Raw genomic sequence first — 18,496 nt, 5'->3', positions numbered from 1 at the left:
AAAGGCCCTTCTTGGGTGGCTCATATTCGGCGAAAGAACTTCCGTTCTCTGGTGGATCGGAACAGCTCTGGTGCTGAGCGGTCTCTTGCTCATAGTGAATGACGATGAAGACAATCGGGACAAGGCGAAGAAGAAAGAACACTAGTCAATAAAACTGTTGTATAAAAATTCTTCAAAAATATATTCTTCGAAAGCCAAAACTTTAAAGCCTAGTACAATGTTTAAGACCAGGTCTCTCATAATGGAATAGATAAGGCGATAAGGTGTATAAATATTAATCCGGTAATTGAGTCGCTCATAGCGTGCTTCGTAAGGCAGTCTTCGTTCGGCTGATGGTAGCTGCGATAGGGTTGACGATCACGTACAATGTAACGGCAATGATTCCGATGAGCAGTGCCAACCGAACCTGGCCGTTGTTGTCCTCCTGGAACCACTGGGAGTATACCCCGAGGGCGATTGTGGCCGACCCAAGAATGTAAGTCACAACGCCGGCCACTCCGTGCATAATCTTGGAGTAGATCGGTCGGACGAGATGTCGCAGCTGGTAACCGTATTTGGTGAAAATGCCGCCCCCAATGGAGGCCAACGTGAGGATGACCGTTATGAGCCCGACAATGGCGTGGGTGGTCTGGAAGTGCTTCTTGTCCATGCGAACCTTGTTCAGGAAGATGCACACGAAGGCAATGGTGATCAGAATGCCGGCCAGTGCTTGGAGGATCCAATGGATGAGGATTCGAGTTTTCTGGTGTTGCCTGTAGGTCAGTAGGTTCGCTCCGGACAGTGTCAGTACGGCCTGGGACATCAGAATGAAGTACTAAAAAAGGAAACAGAAGAGTATGTTGTAATGTACAGAACCACCTTTAATATTACATATATTTGTAAAATTGAGATGATTATATCAGAATAGTTCTGGAATATTTGAATGTTCTTATTCTTTTTTTTTTTGGCATTTTGTCCCCACTGGGACAGAGCCTGTATATAGCTTAGTGTTCTTATGAGCACTTTCCTCGTTATTAATAACCCAGACACCTTCACCATAGCTTTGCTTTGTAACAGCGGACTTTACCACTACTAGGCTAAGAAGGGCCTCAATGTTGGAATGTCAACCCTTTCAAATAGCCTTAATTTGAAACTTAGGTGAGTAGCTGAACGCCTATCTATGAATCATTAGCAGGGTTTAATAAAAATCCAAACGTAAAGGGAAAAAATTTTTGCACGATTACATCATACTACGGGGTGAACCCGAACTTTTGCACAACGACTTGAATGATTCCGAAAAGTTTTAATTTTTTTCTGCAAAAAAATCGTGAGTGTTTTTCAAAGAATATAAGATTACGATTCTAATGACACATTGATTTAAACTTTTGGTCGATCCAATGCTGAGAAAATTAGCTATTTTTTCAGTGTATTTTTTGAAAAATGTTACGGCTTCATATAAAATTTAAGTAAGGTACCGTGGGGCAAGTGGGTAATGGAATTCGCATAGTTGAGATTCTTCAAATTCTAGAGACTTTAAATTGAAACAAATGAGGTCGTGTATATTTTTTAGCTTGACTCCCACTAAATATAAGCAGCATGCTGAAATTAATTTTTATGAAAAATTGAAGAAAAAAATACAGAAAAAGTTTTTGAAAAATGTCTCTTTAATTTTCACTTGCCCCAAAAGTGGGGCAAGTGAAAAGTTTACCGTTTTGAACAATAATTTCAAAAACAAACAGTTATATTCACGATTTCTATTAGCTTTAACATTTGTTAAGGCTTCCCAATGAACAATAACATAAGTAACATGTAAACAAAGAAAATGTTATTCTTTTCACTTGAATTTTCTTCTGTTCAGTTTTGTTAGTTGAAACGATTCGACAACATTATAACTGCAACATTTCCAATGTTTATAGGACAGCAATTGCATTTCTGCTCTGTAGAATTTCCACCGCTCGTTATTTGTTTTTGAAAAAGTCGAATATGACGTCGTTATCTTCGGGAGAAATTAAACGGAATCCTTCAATAACGTATTTAGAATCTTTTTTATGTGGATAGACCTATACCCCATTTTTATGTTTTGAACTAGCTTACATAGACATTCCACGTGGTATCCGTGTGTTCTCTAATATTGCAACTTTTCAGTCAACGTCTTCCTTTTAATTGGCTGCCCAAAGTAGACATATTAATATTGTAATGTTTGACAACATCTTTTAGAGAAATTCCATGATTTCTAATAGCTTTTAACGCTTGAGTATAGTGTTCCTTGAATTATCAGCACGTTATGTTTTTCTATAATAATTGCGAACCATGTTTACTTATAGCTACTTAATACGAAAACTCAAATTTAATCTCTAATGATAAACTTTTCACTTGCCCCACCTGATAAGAAAATTGACGGTGTTTAAATTTAGTTATTTTTAGGTCTACGTCGAATTAATTCTAAAACTTTTTTATTGCAGTTTGAAACTGTCACAGAGGACAACTAAGAAGTGGTACAAGAAATTATTTTCCGCAACTTTTTTCCACTGAAAATATTAAAATAAGATTGTACGCCGCCAACTTGTTACGGAGTAACAGTTGACAGGTTAACAATTTTTTCGCTCTATTGTGCAAAAATGGCTGAAAAATCTCAGAAATCTCTTACCTATCGTAATGTTCTGAATGGCCTCAAAGATTTACGCATGAGTTTAAAACGTTAATTCACATATTCAGTAAAATACATCAATTGTTTTCACTTACCCCATTTACCCACTTACCCCGCGGTACCTTATACAAAATTCAAAAAATGTTTAAAAAAAACATACGAAGTAAAAATAATTCTTTGCCTTTTCGGCTTAGAGAGTTTCAATTGGACGTGTAATCACAGAGATATGGTCGGATCACTTTTGTATATTTTAAGGGGCGTTAGCGTAGCGTAGTTACGGTATACTTCGTAGATTGGATACTAGGAACAAGGCTGGGGAGTAAGCCTTGTCCCAATCTTGAATAATATTAACAAAAGCATGAATATCGCTATTCCCGGCCACGTCCATCTTTACTGTAACACGGAATAGGGGAAGGAAATGTTGATGTAGCACTTACTTAATGAGAGGCCACCGACTCAGCGACGCCCTCATAAGTGCTACGGAGGTGGGGGTTGGAAGGGTTATACGGTCAGGATTCGCCTGAAAAGCTGGCGATGAACCAAGGGCAATTGTTGTTTACTTTTTTCAATTTAATCTTTTGAATGCCGGCATTCAATAAGAAGACATTGGTTTTACTACCGTACCGATCCCTCCAGGGTCATCGGAACAAACACATAAAAAATGAGATAATGCGAAGATACGAATAAAAGAATAGAACTTATTTTTTCACGAATCAATAAAGTAGGAGAGTTATTTTCTGATCAGTTGTTTTCAAGCAAAATCGGTCAAGATTGATGATGAAACAAAATATACGTTAAAAAACGAAAAACATCATTTCTATATGAAAAAAGGCTTAAAATCCAACCTTTTAAAAAACTACATGTGTAATGTGTAGGTGACTTCGTGTGTGTATACTTTTTTAAATGTACAGTTAACTCTCCCTTACTCGATATTCCGTATCTCGATATCGAGTTAGAGAACCATAGTAAAAGTCTGTTTTCATGGCTAACTAGCATGGATCGCAGTTGCACTGGTTTAGTGTTCTGTAACTCGATATCTCCCTAACTCGATGGTCCCTTCAATATCGAGTAAGGGAGAGATGACTGTATTTCAACTTTTATCGTTAACACAAAATTAGATTCTTGGATGGCGTGTGCTCTTAGTAGTATGTGTTTCAAATTAAGGGATAATTGGAAAGATCTCACCGCTATTTCGATGTTTCCTTGCCAACTCCAGTTTCACTTCTTCCATAAGCATATTCAATTCATTTGTTTTCCTAATTTAAATAACGACAACATAGAAGATCTTCCGAAAAAATACAGCGATTATCCCAAGGCGGGTTCAATTCTCTAGCTACAGAGTACAGTGCACGCATCTTGGATTATCCCATTATTTCCTCCACTGATTCTCTCGCCGATTTTTCCAGTTATTACTTTTGTTACATCAAGGCAACCCATGAAATGTTGGCCTTGACAGAACAAATAATTTTTCAATTCATTATATGTCCAACCACCAAATAGAATAGACGTTAAACTAGAAACCACCTTTGTTTTATTCTACGGACGTATCATTTGGCGACGAAAAATAAGAATCCACGAACATGCCAGCTAATCAAGACGTTATCCTTCAAATGGCCCAGCTTCTTCAGCAAATGGCGGTCCAGCAGCAACTTCCGCAGCATCAAAGTCAAGAGCAGATTTTGGAATCCCTGTCATCAGACATTACCGAATTACCTTTCGATGAAGAAAACGGAGTCAAGTTTGGCCGTTGGTTTGATCGTTATCAAGACCTCTTCGAGAATGATGCCCGCCAGCTGGACGATGCCGCAAAAGTTCGTCTTCTTCTCCGGAAGCTAGACACCGCTTCGCACAGCCGCTATATCAATTATATTTTGCCGAAGTTGCCAAAAGATGTCAAGTTTGAAGATACCGTGAAAATCCTCAAGAAAGTTTTTGGTAATCAAATATCCACATTCCGGAAGCGATTCAAATGTCTCCAGTTGGTGAAGAGCGATTGTGAAGACATAATCAGCTATGGAGGACACGTGAACCGAGCCTGTGAAGATTTTCAATTCCAGAACCTCACTCTCGATCATTTCAAGTGCCTGATGTTTGTCAGCGGATTGAAAGCCTCGAAGTACGCCGATGTCCGAGCAAGATTACTTTCAATTCTGGAAAACGAAAAGCCTGAAGCTCCAGCCACTCTCCAGTCGTTAATTGGGTCCTAAAATTTGTAATGAAATCTTGTTTATATTTAATAACACGTAAAAGCATGTTACTGTAATTACTTTAGCAATTTTTCCCGCTCAAATAATGGCTATATCATGTTTAAACTTTAATTTAAAAATTTGGTCCATAAATGAACCTTGACACTTTTGATCATGTTTGACGTTCGCTTAGTCGACAAAAACACCACAGGGGTTTTAGTTCGACCACTAGGGTTGTTCCTATCTGACATTTCGTAAGGGACACGGAAAACAAAATACACCCAAAATATGAGTTTAAGCCAAAGGATGTGACAAAATCTAATAAAATTTTGTTGAGCTCAAACCAACGGAAAACATTAGAAAATTGAGTAAACATGTGTTTTTGGCCTAAACTTAAGCGTTTGGCACTAAAATTGGGACAGGGCTTTAGGACCCAATTGACGAGTATCAACGCCTTGTCAACTTGAACGAAGACACTACGATTATCGAACAGCAGGGCAGTTCGAAATCAATGGTTCACGCCGTCAGGGACAGGAAGAGCGCAACGCATCAGAAAGTTTCCGTGAAGCATGAAAGTAAGAAGCCGAAGTCTCCTTGTTGGCAATGTGGCCAAATGTGAAGGAATGCGGCTACAGCACCCACCTCTGCAAGGAATGTAATCACGTCGGTCATAAGGAAGGATATTGTTCCTGCTCCATGAAGTCTGCAATGGATGGCTCAAACAAACAACAGCAAGAAGCGGAAGAAGGGAAAATCCAGCGCTGAAACTAAAGGGGTATTCATCGTCAACCACATTGAGCATCGTGAAAAGAAACGGAAGTTCGTCACTATGAGGATCAACGACGTTCCAATCTCTCTTCAATTGGATTCAGCCAGCGATATTTCCATCGTTTCGGAAGCAGTTTGGGTAGAACTCGGCAAGCCGAAGATGAAACCATCATCAAGTCAAGCCTTCAACGCTTCGGGCGAACCACTTCTGCTGCTCGGTGAGTTTGACTGCATTGTAACGCTAAAGGGCACAACCAAGCGAGGCCGATGTTTCGTGACATCCGTACGAAATCTCAATCTGATGGGCATCGAATGGATTGACCTATTCAACCTCTGGTCGATTCCGTTTGATACAATCTGCAATCAAGTCGTTGTACCTTCAAAGCAAGAAATCGAGCGAGAAATTCAACAACTGAAGATGCAATATAAGGACGTTTTCAGCGAATTGCTTGGGTTGTGCAACCGCACGAAGGTCCAGCTGCATCTGAAGCCGGGAAGCAAGCCAGTTTTCTGCCCAAAACGACCTGTTCCATTTCATTCCGTTCCGATGATCGATGCTGAACTCAATCGACTTCAAAGCCTAGAATCATTACACATGTTGATTTTTCGGAATGGGCAGCACCGATCGTTGCTGTCAAGAAACCGGATGGCAGAGATCGGATTTGCGCGGATTACTCGACCGGACTTAACAACGCACTGGAAGCCAACAAATATCCGCTGCCCACACCTGAAGAAATTTTTGCACAGCTGGCAGGAAGTCAATACTACAGTGTGATCGACCTATCCGATGCATATCTGCAGTGTGAGGTGACTGAAGACTCCACGCAACTTCTAACAATCAACACGCATAAAGGATTGTTTCGCTTCAACCGCCTTGCTCCAGGTGTCAAGTCAGCGCCGGGAGCGTTCCAACGGCTGATTGAAAGTCTTGTTGCGGACATTCCTAGAGTCCGTCCATTCATCGATGACATCATCATTGCTGGTAAAGATTGGAAGTCACACGCTGAATCGTTGAACCTAGTGCTACAAAGGCTAAAGGACTGGGGATTTCACCTGAAGGTGCAAACATGCAAGTTTTTTCAAACTGAAGTCCGCTACCTAGGTCACATTACCGACCGCAATGGTATCCGTCCAGACCCGGAGAAAGTGAAGACCATTTTAAGAATTCCACCACCGCAGAACATTTCTGAATTGCGATCGTTTCTTGGAGCCGTGAACTACTATGGTAAGTTTGTTCCAAATATTCACGACCTGCGTCACCTTTTGGATCAACTACTGCGGAAGGACGTCAAGTGGAATTGGAGTGCCGATTGTCAGCGATCTTTCGAAAAATTCAAGCATGTGCTGAAATCCAACCTTCTCTTGACCCACTACAATCCAAAGTTACCAATTGTTGTTGCTGCAGACGCATCGAAGACAGGAATTGGAGCCGTAATCTTCCACAAGTTCCCGAACGGAAGCTTGAAAGCCATTCAACACGCTTCACGCTCTCTCACAACTGCAGAGCAAGCATATGGACAACCGGAAGAAGAAGCCTTAGCCCTTGTGTATGGTGTAACCAAGTTCCACAAGTTTCTACTGGGAAGAAGATTCACGCTCGAGACGGATCACAAGCCACTTTTGTCGGTTTTCGGATCGAAGAAAGGCATACCGTGCACACCGCCAACCGGTTGCAGCGCTGGGCTCTCATCATGCTGAATTATGATTTCGACATTGAATATGTTTCGACCAACGAATTTGGATGTGCTGACATGCTTTCCCGCCTCATCGACCGAAGCATGCGTCCAGAAGAAGACTACATCATCGCTTCAGTTTCGCTAGAAGAAGATATGGTAAGCATTCTGAACACGACGGTAGAAGCAGTTCCCGTTTCTTTCTCAGCACTCCAAGATGCCACAAAAAAGTGCAAGATTCTCCAGCAAGTAAAACGGTACATTCTGGACGGATGGCCAGCTGTTTCCAAGCAAGTAGCCCAAGAAGTTCTACCGTACTACAACCGACGTGAATCTCTCAACATAATCAGTGAATGCGTACTGTTCAAGGAAAGAGTGATCGTTCCGGAGACTTTTCGACGACGCCTGCTCAATCAATTCCACCGTGGTCATCCTGGTGTGGTACGAATGAAATCAATCGTCCGCAACTACGTGTACTGGCCCGGAATAGATAGTGAAATTGAAGATTTTGTCCAACGTTGCGTTCATTGTGCTACTGCTGCCAAGGCTCCTGTCAAGACGAAACCAGAGCCATGGCCTGCTCCTGAAAAACCGTGGTCCCGCATCCACATAGACTACGCCGGACCGGTAGATGGCAACTACTTTCTGGTGGTCGTTGAGCCTTTCATTAGATGGCCTGAAGTAGTGCTGACCAAATCAATAACGGCAAAAACGACGATTAAGCTCCTCAAGCAGATGTTCTCAACGTTTGGAATTCCCGAGACCGTGATAAGTGACAACGGAACACAATTCACCGGTTCGGAGTTCCAGAATGTTTGCAAATCTTTTGGAATTCGTCACATCCGTACGGCTCCGTACCACCCCCAGTCAAACGGGTTGGCGGAACGTTTTGTGGACACCGTAAAAGAGAAGCGTGAAGAAAATTCGTTCGGGAGGAGAGTCCCTAGAAGATTCACTGCACACTTTTCTCACCGTATACCGCTCCACTTCAACACAAGATCTCGGAGGACAGTCACCAGCGCAGAAGATGCTAGGATGGCCAATGCGGACGGTGGCAGCTCTATTGAAACCTCCAGATAGCCATATACGTCAGAACTTCGAAGAAACAGAACGCCAGAATAATGCTACCGAACGAGACCATAGGAACTTCGACCGAGGTGATACGGTGTATGTCCAAGTCCACCAAGCCAATTCATGGTCTTGGATGCCCGCTGTAATCATCGAACGGATTGGAAAAGTCAACTACAACGTATTACTGAACCAAGGCAAGCGATTAATCCGTTCTCACATCAATCAACTGAAAACCCGAGTTGAAGCAGAAATACCACGCTGTCAAGAATCACCACTTTCCATTTTCCTTGACGAATTTGGCCTGCCACAGGAACCTGCTCAATTACCCCAAATCAACATTCAAGAACTAAATGCTGTTCATGATCAAGTTCCACTCGAAGAAGTACCAGCTTTACTAATACCTGCAGCAGTAGAACCTGAACAAGAACAACACACAAGAAGGATATTGGCTATTCTAAGGGGGGGGATGTTACATCAAGGCAACTAATGAAATGTTGGCCTTGACAGAACAAATAATTTTTCAATTCATTATATGTCCAACCACCAAATAGAATAGACGTTAAACTAGAAACCACCTTTGTTTTATTCTACGGAAGTATCATGCAATTTATATATTTGCAGATTAAGTACTAGGACTTAACTATTTAAATATTTATTTTGAAAATTATCGATCACACTGCAGGGCTGGTAGTGTTTAAGTGCCGTGAATATAGGAACTTTAGAGACCTCTAGCTTATTTTTCATCATAGAATCAGGCCAGACATTTCTCTTTTTTTTTTGTAATTCTTCGTGACTTTACGACAGTGTTACTGCTCGTAGAATTGAGATGTTTTCCCAAAGATTCAGAGATTATTCCGAAAAATTCTCCAGGAGTTCATTAAGTGATAATTTCTCGTGAATTTCCTCCAACAATTTTCCAAAAGAATTCATTCAAGAATTTTGTTTCGGATATTTTTTCATCATCAGGAATTTATCCAGAGATTCTTTTAGATATTTTTTAAAGAAGGCCTAAGTCCTCCAGGATTGTATCCGGTTATTCTTCTAACGATTTCTTTCGTTACAACTGTAGAATTCGGTTTAAGGATTAGTAAAAAATCAAATCCCTGGATGCAATCCTAGTATAATCTGTGGAAAAAATAGGGTTATCATTGAGGAAATTACTGGACGTAATTAAAGTGTCGTGTTCAAGTGTCGTGTTTCTGTGAGAATTGATAGAGGAATCTCTAGAAACATTTCTAAAGAAATCCCTGTATAAATTTTTGAAAGCATTTCAGATAAAATCTCTGGATAAATAACTAAATTATTAGAAGATTTCTTGAAGTTTTCCCTTGAGACTTGTGAGACGAAATTTTTGAAAGAACCTGTTTAATAGCCAAGTTCTTTGATTTTTTCTCTGTAAAATTATGGGCCTGCAGAATTTTGCATCAGTATTCACTGCAATCTGAATAAGGAAAAATTAGACTCTAGAGAGCATTGTGATTGAAATAAAGACCTTCGAGACCTCCCATTAAAAAGAGATCATTCAGAGACTTTCATTAAAATAGAGACCAAGTCTCTAGAAAAAGACCTACAGCTATTTTTCAACTCAAAACTGTTAAATAAATCTGTATAATCAACAAGTTGAATATAAAATTATGCTAATCTGCTAATCTGCTAAATCAACGCACCCCCTAGCCACAGACAAACAGACGTAACACTTAGAACAAATCGCGATCAAAATCATAGTCGCGAGAACATGTACGCCCAATGCTAAAATCGCAGTGTTTGGCCGATGGGCCAACAGGTGGCAGTAGTGTGTAAACGTCAAACACGAACAAATACGATGCGAGCGCTGCGGGTGGTGGATTGGCCACCTACCATATATTTGAAACGACAGTTAAAATGTGGTCGATGGACATCGATGAGAGTGTGACGTCTGCTTGTCTGTGCCCTAGCCATGGCCAATCTGCGTTGTTTACACAAACATCCCTATAAACCCCCACGCTGGGAAATACGTTTACCGAAAACGGCGTTATGAGGCTCTGCACTGCATTCCTGTATTGGATTTACTTTAATGGCATTGTTGTTAGCAAATTCACAAAAAGTGAAAGAGAAAGAAAACATGATTTGTGCAGGCAGAGCCCCATAGGCCATGCTATACCCGTTAGCACGCCCGACGCCCACCGATGACAGAGTGGGTAGGCTCGCACCATCGTCCCGCCCTTCTTACCTATTTTTGAGATAGGCAGTTCTGTCAGGGTGTAAATAGTTATTATTATGCATGTAATCAAACCGATTTACGACCTTCCACGTGATAACGATCTTGAGGTGGGGATATTTGCGTGCCGGGTATGCGTATCTTCCTGTTGTGACATCACTTCTCCACAATGGCTTGGAGGTTTCCTTCTTCATTTCGGTTGTTCTGGAAAGATAATAAAACAAGGAAAGGAGGGGGCCACATCACTCCACAGAATGGCGGCCCATCTGATATTAGTTTGTGTTAAATAATTATTGTTGTGAGTAGAGATCCTGAAAGGGAGAAATGCGAGTAGGCGGTAAGCCGCCAATCGAACCGTCAAAATCCCTTTTCAAAATGCTTTTCATGTGCTAAGTAACTTGTAAACTCCTACTCAATTATGTTTTGTTGGCCTGCACGTTTTATTTAGACACAATTTTTATTTAGAAAACTATTTGGATCCGAGATTTTAGGTGCAGATTGAGCATGTTTGATAAACAAGCATCCTGTTTTCAGTTAAAGAAAGTTTAAGAAGTTGATGACTAGCTATATACAAGAATTCACTGAATAAGTTTCAACGCGCGATTATAATACTTCAATTTTTGTGCTGTTGTATTGGTGTATGTAGTGGGAAACCAATCAGTTTGGTGATTCTAACGGTAAAAAATAGCACGACGAAAGGAAAGTTGTTAATCTATCATCATTATGATTTCAGTCCTAATTTCATGATCCGTTTAATAAATTCCGCGTATGATTCGGCAATTTTAACAATTTATACATGTGTATTCAAGAAAACAGACTACGAGCATTTATTACCTTGCAGATATTTATCATTTTCTACAGCCTAATTTAATAATACCTACATTGGTTGTAACAAAAATTTGATCTTGGGATGTTGATTTGCCTCCTAATCATAGTTTCGACAATAGTCACATGCTTACTATCCCTTATGGCAGTGTTGTTGATTCTATTGTCTATCGCTCATCAGTTTCGCGCCACCCGGCAGGGACTTGGTCCTATGTACCCAATACTCTGCTGTGTCTTAACTTCACGCAATACATTCTGTAGATGTGTGATACAGTTTGCGGAATATTATGATTTATCACTTCGTTCAGATGGAAAATTCTGTTATGGTACCATATTCACATACCAGATAACTCCCACCTGGAACGATGTAATACATCGGAGACATTTAGATTCAGATGTATGTATACGATCTATGCCTAGTTCGGCTCTGATCGACAGGCAATCAGTGTATTCAGTTTTTCAACTAGCTTGAAGCGATGAACGTTTCAAGACAAGCTCTCCACTATATCTGCTAGCAATCACCGGTCGTCGATAGACATTTCGGTTCTTTTCTGCTAAAGAAAGATCCGATTGTATGCCAAAGACTATGGCTCATGCTTTTCAATACAGCTGGAAAAACAAGAACTACACCCAGCACCAAATAGTACGTAACTATGAGGCGGACCGGAAGGTTTGATGAGCAATCCCCACCAACAAGTTGAATATAAAATTATGAATAGAATAAGCATAACTAGAATTAAGGTACTAAAAAGAAGGGAATCATCAAATGAATTTTGGTGTTGACAAATATGCCCCCAAAAACATCAAATTTATCCTGTGTATATGTAAAACCTACAAAGTTGTAATAAAATTTTAAAAAGAATTACTTACCGTAATTTAAATATAAAATTGTTTTACGCTCATAAGGGATTTGAAGCATTTTTAAACGTTATAAAATAGTTTGACTTCTGATAGTGAAAACCATATAAAACATTAAAAATATCCCAAGTGAAATTCCTATTCACATGGGACAATTCTGCGTTTATGGGCAGTCCAGTCTATGCTCAAGTATCAGTGTTTTTTTTCTGGGAAAAGGGCCCCTACAGGACAATAGAGGTCCCCAAGCAAACTGCCACGAACACCAACGCACAATCAATCTTACACAAGTCGATTTCCTCAGAATGAAAACGTATCGATGTTTGTTTGACATCATTGAGCTTTCGGTCAACGGCAGGCCAACAAGGAAGTGGTTGTTTTGCAGCAATTCTGTTTATATTTGGATTCTCACAGCAAACAAAAGCAATGTTGTGACAGTTCTCACAGCAAACAAAGAAAATTTTGTCAACATTGCACTACTACGCAGGCAACTGGATTGGTCTATGACCCCCGGGCCCCAGCTTTGTGAATACTTCCCTGATTACATACAAACTTGACTGCCAATCATGGAACAAATCAAAGCTTTAGGTTTGTTTTCACCTGAAAAACCTATCACTGCGTACGTTTCGGCAGAAAAATCTCCCTCAACAGATAAGCGATAGCTATTGTAATCATTGTAATTACTCACCCCGATGCTCATAAAAGTCGGATGCCACGAAAACAGGACGGTGGCCTTGTTGAAGCAATGATACGTGATGAAACCGGCTATGGCAAACATTAGAAAGTTTGCAAGCAAGTTAACCAGCAGCAACTTCTTGCTCAACATTCTGAGGGTGGACTGTGGCTGTTGGGCGTTTCTGGTTGTCGTTGTCGTCTTCCCGTAAACCACCTGTTGCTTATCCGCCGTGGATTGTGACGATCCTCTCCGGGCTCCGCTCCCAAAACCTTCCGCAGCCGAAATGATTTCATCCGCTTCCACTTCATCCATGTCGGGCTCACCGATAAGGTCACTATCACTTGTGCTGGTACGATTTCTGTTATCACTGCCTTGATCTTGGCCCGATTCTTTACGAGAATCGGGATGTTGTGGCGGATCGCGACTTTCTAGCGAATCAGCTGTGTGTGCGATAACATGAAGGGGAAGAAGAAACGTAAACAAAACGGATCAAGGTTGACGTTTTATTTCCGCCGTTTTATCGATCGGAGTGAAAGCAGGGTTGGATACGATCGATAAATAACGGACTCGAAAAAATATCGATCGATCACAGATTTACGACCTTAACTGTAGCACATGTTTGCTGTTCTAAACAAATATGGTGGGATTTTTTTTCGAAAACATATAATAACATATTTACAAGAATGATATTCCCCCATCCTGCTGTACGGTACATTGGAATCACTTTCGTTTTCTTCGTTCTTGATCGCCACCATATCGGTGCTGTTTGAGTGGGTAGTTCCTTTTGTTCTTCGAATGTATATTCACTTCATGAGGTGCAATGAAACTGAAATCAACTAGTATTTTAATTCGCATTCACTCTGTGTGCCTCCACCCAAGGTATCTGTATTATTGTCATTTGTTATCATCGTGCGGCTAATTTCGTGCGTGTTGGTATTATCAACTTCAAGTGTGCTCTTGTACCAGGTCTCACAGGAATAATGTAGTTGCTCGGTTCACCGAGATGAAGTGAATACAGTGCCCGTGCGATTTTGGCCACATGCTAAAAAATCCTGTGGCCAAAACCGAACGGTTGATTTTATTTAAATTTTTATTACCGTTATAATGACCACCTATTATTATTAATTAAATTTAATTAAATTAAATTTATCTTATTAAATCTACCTATTTTGAACATGGTAGGGCTCAGTAAGGCCTACAGAAATCTTGAAGTTAACAGGACTGGTGACTGACCCATGATCCATATTTTTGTCCATGTATTTTCGTGATGGCAAAAGAAAATTGATTTGTATTGAGTAATGAATAATAAATTCAACTATAATCATAATATTTCTGCAGATTCATTTACAAGAAAAACTTTGGAACGATAAATAATGTGTTGCCAAAATCGAACGGATTAATTTCCAAAAACGATCCGTGCGAAAATCGAACTGGTACTATATGTAGTTTTTATTGAAATAGTGATACGTGATAGCGTTACGTAACCGCATATCTCGTGTGAAGCTTCTGACAAAGAAAATGGTATTTAAATTTTGTTTAACCAAGGGACTTTAATTATAGCTACAGTCGACTCTACACATCTTGATGTTCTACATCTCGATATCTCTCCTTATGTCGATGATTTCTTCGGTCCCTTCATTCTGCATATAAATTTTCTCTTCATATCTCGATATCCTCCTTATCTCGAAATCTCCATACCTCGATGTGGTTTTGTTGATTTTTTGCTCTCGATTTTCTCTCCGTATATCGATAAGCACTTTATCTAAGGATACTAGTCAAGATTTTATTGATAAAAAAAAACGAGGAGCATAAAATGACGTCGGCTTTATATTTTCCTAGCAACGGATCGGTTTTCAATCTAGTATTCATCAAAAATATGTTTTATCCCTATCTCGATGGTCCCTTCGATATCGAGATGTGAGGAGGCGACTATAATACAAAATGTATAGAAAAGGTGTGGGTGCAATTTGTGAAAGAATCCATAGAGTATCTTCGTACCTGCAACACAATATACACATGCAAAAATGGTCAATCGGCAAAGAAAGCTCTGATAGTTAATAACTCTGGAAGTGCGCATAAGAACACTAACCTGAGAAACAGTGTACGCTAGTGCCTTGCTCGTCGGTGGACTCCATAGATGATAGATTCTGTGATATTTATTAATCAACATGCAGGTTGTTATATGGACCGAAGACCAGAACTGAATTGATTTATTCTGGTTGGACAGACCCCTTTTATAGGTCGGTCCAGACCTCAAAAATGCATAGTATACAAAGTTGTTAACAGGGAACCTTTTGGTAGGTTCCTGGAGTGACTTTTGCTTAGATCAGCATACGACAATCATCGGATGTATCGATTGGTCCATAAATCGAGCATTGAGATAGATTTGCAACGTAAGCGATATGCTGAGTGATACCACGTTTTAAAATAACTGAAATTGGCTTTATTTAACGTACGAAAAATGCATGTCGATGTCGATTGGGTTTTAATTTGTATTGATTTCTGAAAAACCGCATAGCATGGAGCATGGGAAACTGGAAAGCCAGTAAAAACGCTCTACAATTTTACTGACTAAGTCAGTAATTTCCATCAATCAAAACATATATTGATTTACTGGTTTTTTTCGGTAATCGTAAAAATTACCGAAAAAAACCGTAGTTCCAAAACCCAGTAAAATTTTACTGGGGTCGGTAATCTGAATTGGCTGTGTATATTTTGGACCCCCTGGGCCATTTTCCTGCAAATTTCCCACTTTAAATCGAAAGACCAACTTAATTCGCATGCCATTTGGAAAGATAGGAATATAGGCAAATTTAATGCGACACCAGCATAGAGGTCGCTAGGTAAGAAGGAGAGAAATATCATTGAAAATGTTTGTTTACGTCCAAAATTCAATTTTTCGACCCAAAAATTAGCGCATAATCAATTAATTATTAAACTATTTTCCATTGGCATAATCATTTTGACCCTTTATTCTTGCGATACGCATGATTTTACAACAAATTTAGCCACAAACAAAGAATCCGGATGTTTATAACCTATGTAGCCAAACACCAATTTTCCAATTTTATCCAACAAATCGTACATGAGCACTGACCGGATCTGTACATTTTGGAAGGAAAAAAAGTTTATCATGTTTTTCAATGCTCTCTGATCGTCTACAACATAACTATTTCGAGAAAAAGTGTAATATATGTGCTCCTTCCTATGCTGCACACGGTGCGTTCTCAACCCAACCTCTTTTATGACGTTTCTCCTACTAGCCACCAGATGTCGAAGTGATCGTTCAGCTTTGAAAATATTAGCCTATTCCGCACTTGCATCAACCGTTTGTACCTGTTTGTACGGCCTGTTCGGTAATGTTGCAAAATTGGGTCTGACAGCTACCGTAGTTCAGTAAAAAGTAAAAATTATTACTGAACCTCAGAAGTTTTCAATCAAAAAGCTGAAAGTTCGGTATTTTTTATGATTTACAATTCGTACCCAGTATACAAAAATAACCGAACAAGCAAATCGTGATTGAGCGTGTATGTAGCCAAACACCAATTTTCCAATTTTTTCCCACTAATCGTACATGAGCACTGACCGGATCTGTACATTTTCGAAGGAAAAAAAGTTTATCATGTTTTTCAATGCTCTTTGATCGTCTACAAAACAACTATTCCGAGAAAAAATGTAATATGTGTGCTCCTTCCTATGCTGCACACGGTGCGTTCTCAACCCAACCTCTTTTATGACGGTTCTCCTACTAGCCACCAGATGTCGAAGTGATCGTTTAGCTTTGAAAATATTAGCCTATACTACTATCAGTAAGAGCTAACAACAACAATTTGCGTGGTCGGGCTTTTTTAGCCCAACATCAACATTTTTAAAATAGTCTCAAGACCTCTTGGGCCCTTTTCAAATGTTTGTCCAGAAATATGCTCACGTACCTGAACAATACGCCTCCAATCGCGAAACGCAACATACTGTTAGCCATCTATACTTTGGTAGCGTAACTAGTCAGTGGATGAGAGATTTGATTTTTCACGCATTCATCACATGCCTCTGTGGGGGAAAATGTTTTAATTTCTTGATAAAAGACAGTCAACAGTGAAACGGTTAAGTGGAAAAGGTAGAAATATCCGTGCTCTATGTTCTACATTCGTTTGTTTTTTATATTATTCCACTACATTCATAAAAAATGAGATCCGGCTGGTAGGAGCACTAGTTTGAGGTTGGAAAACCAGAATATGTGAGGTTAGTTTCATTGGAACTTTCGCCTGCGCGATCTTCGCGCTTGAATAAGACACGTTTCGGAACATTCTCCACAGTCTCTAAAAATATCATTGGATAGAGAAATGAGTTTTCTACCATTGGATCTCATTCAATTTAAATATTTTATTGAATAAAAATTATGTATGTCATAAAGTTTCTTTAGTTGATATTTTTATGAACGACAAAAAAATAATAAAATCAAACAGAACTCTCATATTGGAAAAAGGGAGAATTTTACTCTGTTTCTCAGAACAAATGTTTTGGATAATGGGTAAAATTCATTCGTTGATCATTTAAAGAGTAAAGGCCCATTACTCTTTTTATGTGTTAAACTAGTTTTTCTCAGAGGGTATTTTTTACCCATTAATGAGTACTTTGGCCTTACAGTGTGAAGCCCTTAAAAAGAAAGTGTCAATCATTTTTTTTGGATTTTTACCTGAGAGAGACTCGCGAAGAGAAAAATATCAACGTCATATGCAGCCCAGATTCCCCTCTCACGAAACGTCAAATGCAGCCCACCGTTTTTATAGCTGAAAAAGTGAAAAGTATTGTGTTCAAAGTAAACTGTTATTAAAAACCTCAGTCGGTGGAGCAGTTTTTTCCAAAGTTGCTGATAAATCTAAGCAGAAGATTAATTATTTCTAATGTCTGCCACGTTTGCTGGCATGAAATTTCACTCAAACGGTTATTTATGATTCGATGTGATGCAAACTCAATCATTTTTTGCTGAGAGGTTCATGTGAGAGTTTGAACAGCATGCGCATAATTAGGTCCTAAAATTTGTAATGAAATCCTGTTTTTATTTAATAATACGAAAAAGCATTTTACTGTTATTACTTTAGCAATTTTTCCCGCTCAAATAATGGCTATATCATGTTTAAACTTTAATTTAAAAAATTGGTCCATAAATGAACCTTGACACTTTTGATCATGTTTGACGTTCGCTTAGTCGACAAAAACACCACAGGGGTTTTAGTTCGACCACTGGGGTTGTTCCTATCTGACATTTCGTAAGGGACACGGAAAACAAAATACACCCAAAATTTGAGTTTAAGCCAAAGGATGTGACAAAATCTAATAACAAATTTTTGGGGCTTAAACCAACGGAAAACATTCGAAAATTGAGTAAACATGTGTTTTTGGCCTAAACTTAAGCGTTTGGCACTAAAATTGGGACAGGGCTTTAGGACCCAATTGGTATAAACACAAAGTGGAATAAAACTCAGCAATCACAGAAAAAGAAGACCGTCTTCGCGAGTCTCGTCTCAGATTTTTACCTCCTAATTTTCCATAGTGATGCCACCCCTGCGTTGGCCGTTACAGCAAAACTGGCCGCTGAAACATTTCGTTTTCTATCGTTTT

General features: G+C 39.5%; 2 protein-coding genes across 2 annotated transcripts in view; one reads left to right on the top strand and one right to left on the bottom strand.

The window, feature by feature from the left end:
• The window catches only part of LOC110679481 (transmembrane protein 42), a 29,281-nt gene extending 29,081 nt beyond the window's left edge, over nt 1-200 (top strand). The window contains exon 3 of the mRNA XM_021854185.1: nt 5-200. Coding sequence (XP_021709877.1) covers nt 5-145 — 141 coding nt within the window. The 3' untranslated portion in view covers nt 146-200. The remainder of the gene's footprint in view (nt 1-4) is intronic.
• Nucleotides 156-13,762, bottom strand: LOC5576408 (cytochrome b561 domain-containing protein 1). The gene is made up of 3 exons (XM_001662575.2): nt 13,557-13,762; nt 12,890-13,317; nt 156-814 (listed from the first exon to the last, which is right to left on the bottom strand). Exons 1-3 carry the CDS (start codon nt 13,630-13,632, stop codon nt 296-298), a joined length of 1,023 nt encoding a protein of 340 aa, XP_001662625.2. The 5' UTR covers nt 13,633-13,762; the 3' UTR covers nt 156-295.
• Between the last annotated feature and the right edge of the window lie 4,734 nt (nt 13,763-18,496).

This window comes from Aedes aegypti, chromosome 3 (assembly GCF_002204515.2).
Source record: "Aedes aegypti strain LVP_AGWG chromosome 3, AaegL5.0 Primary Assembly, whole genome shotgun sequence".
NCBI classification, from domain to species: Eukaryota; Metazoa; Arthropoda; class Insecta; order Diptera; family Culicidae; genus Aedes; species Aedes aegypti.
Note: the sequence above shows the minus strand (reverse complement) of the source record. Positions and strands in the feature narration are given on the sequence as shown.

What these genes read in the sequence shown, in the direction of transcription:
- LOC5576408 (XM_001662575.2), bottom strand. Translation starts at nt 13,632, where the DNA reads ATGGTGGCGATCAAGAACGAAGAAAACGAAAGTGATTCCAATGTACCG. An exon ending in GATGGGGGAATATCATTCTT is followed by an intron (nt 13,318 to 13,556) that starts GTAAATATGTTA and finishes TCGCACACACAG; the next exon opens with CTGATTCGCTAGAAAGTCGC. An exon ending in CGACTTTTATGAGCATCGGG is followed by an intron (nt 815 to 12,889) that starts GTGAGTAATTAC and finishes TTCCTTTTTTAG; the next exon opens with TACTTCATTCTGATGTCCCA.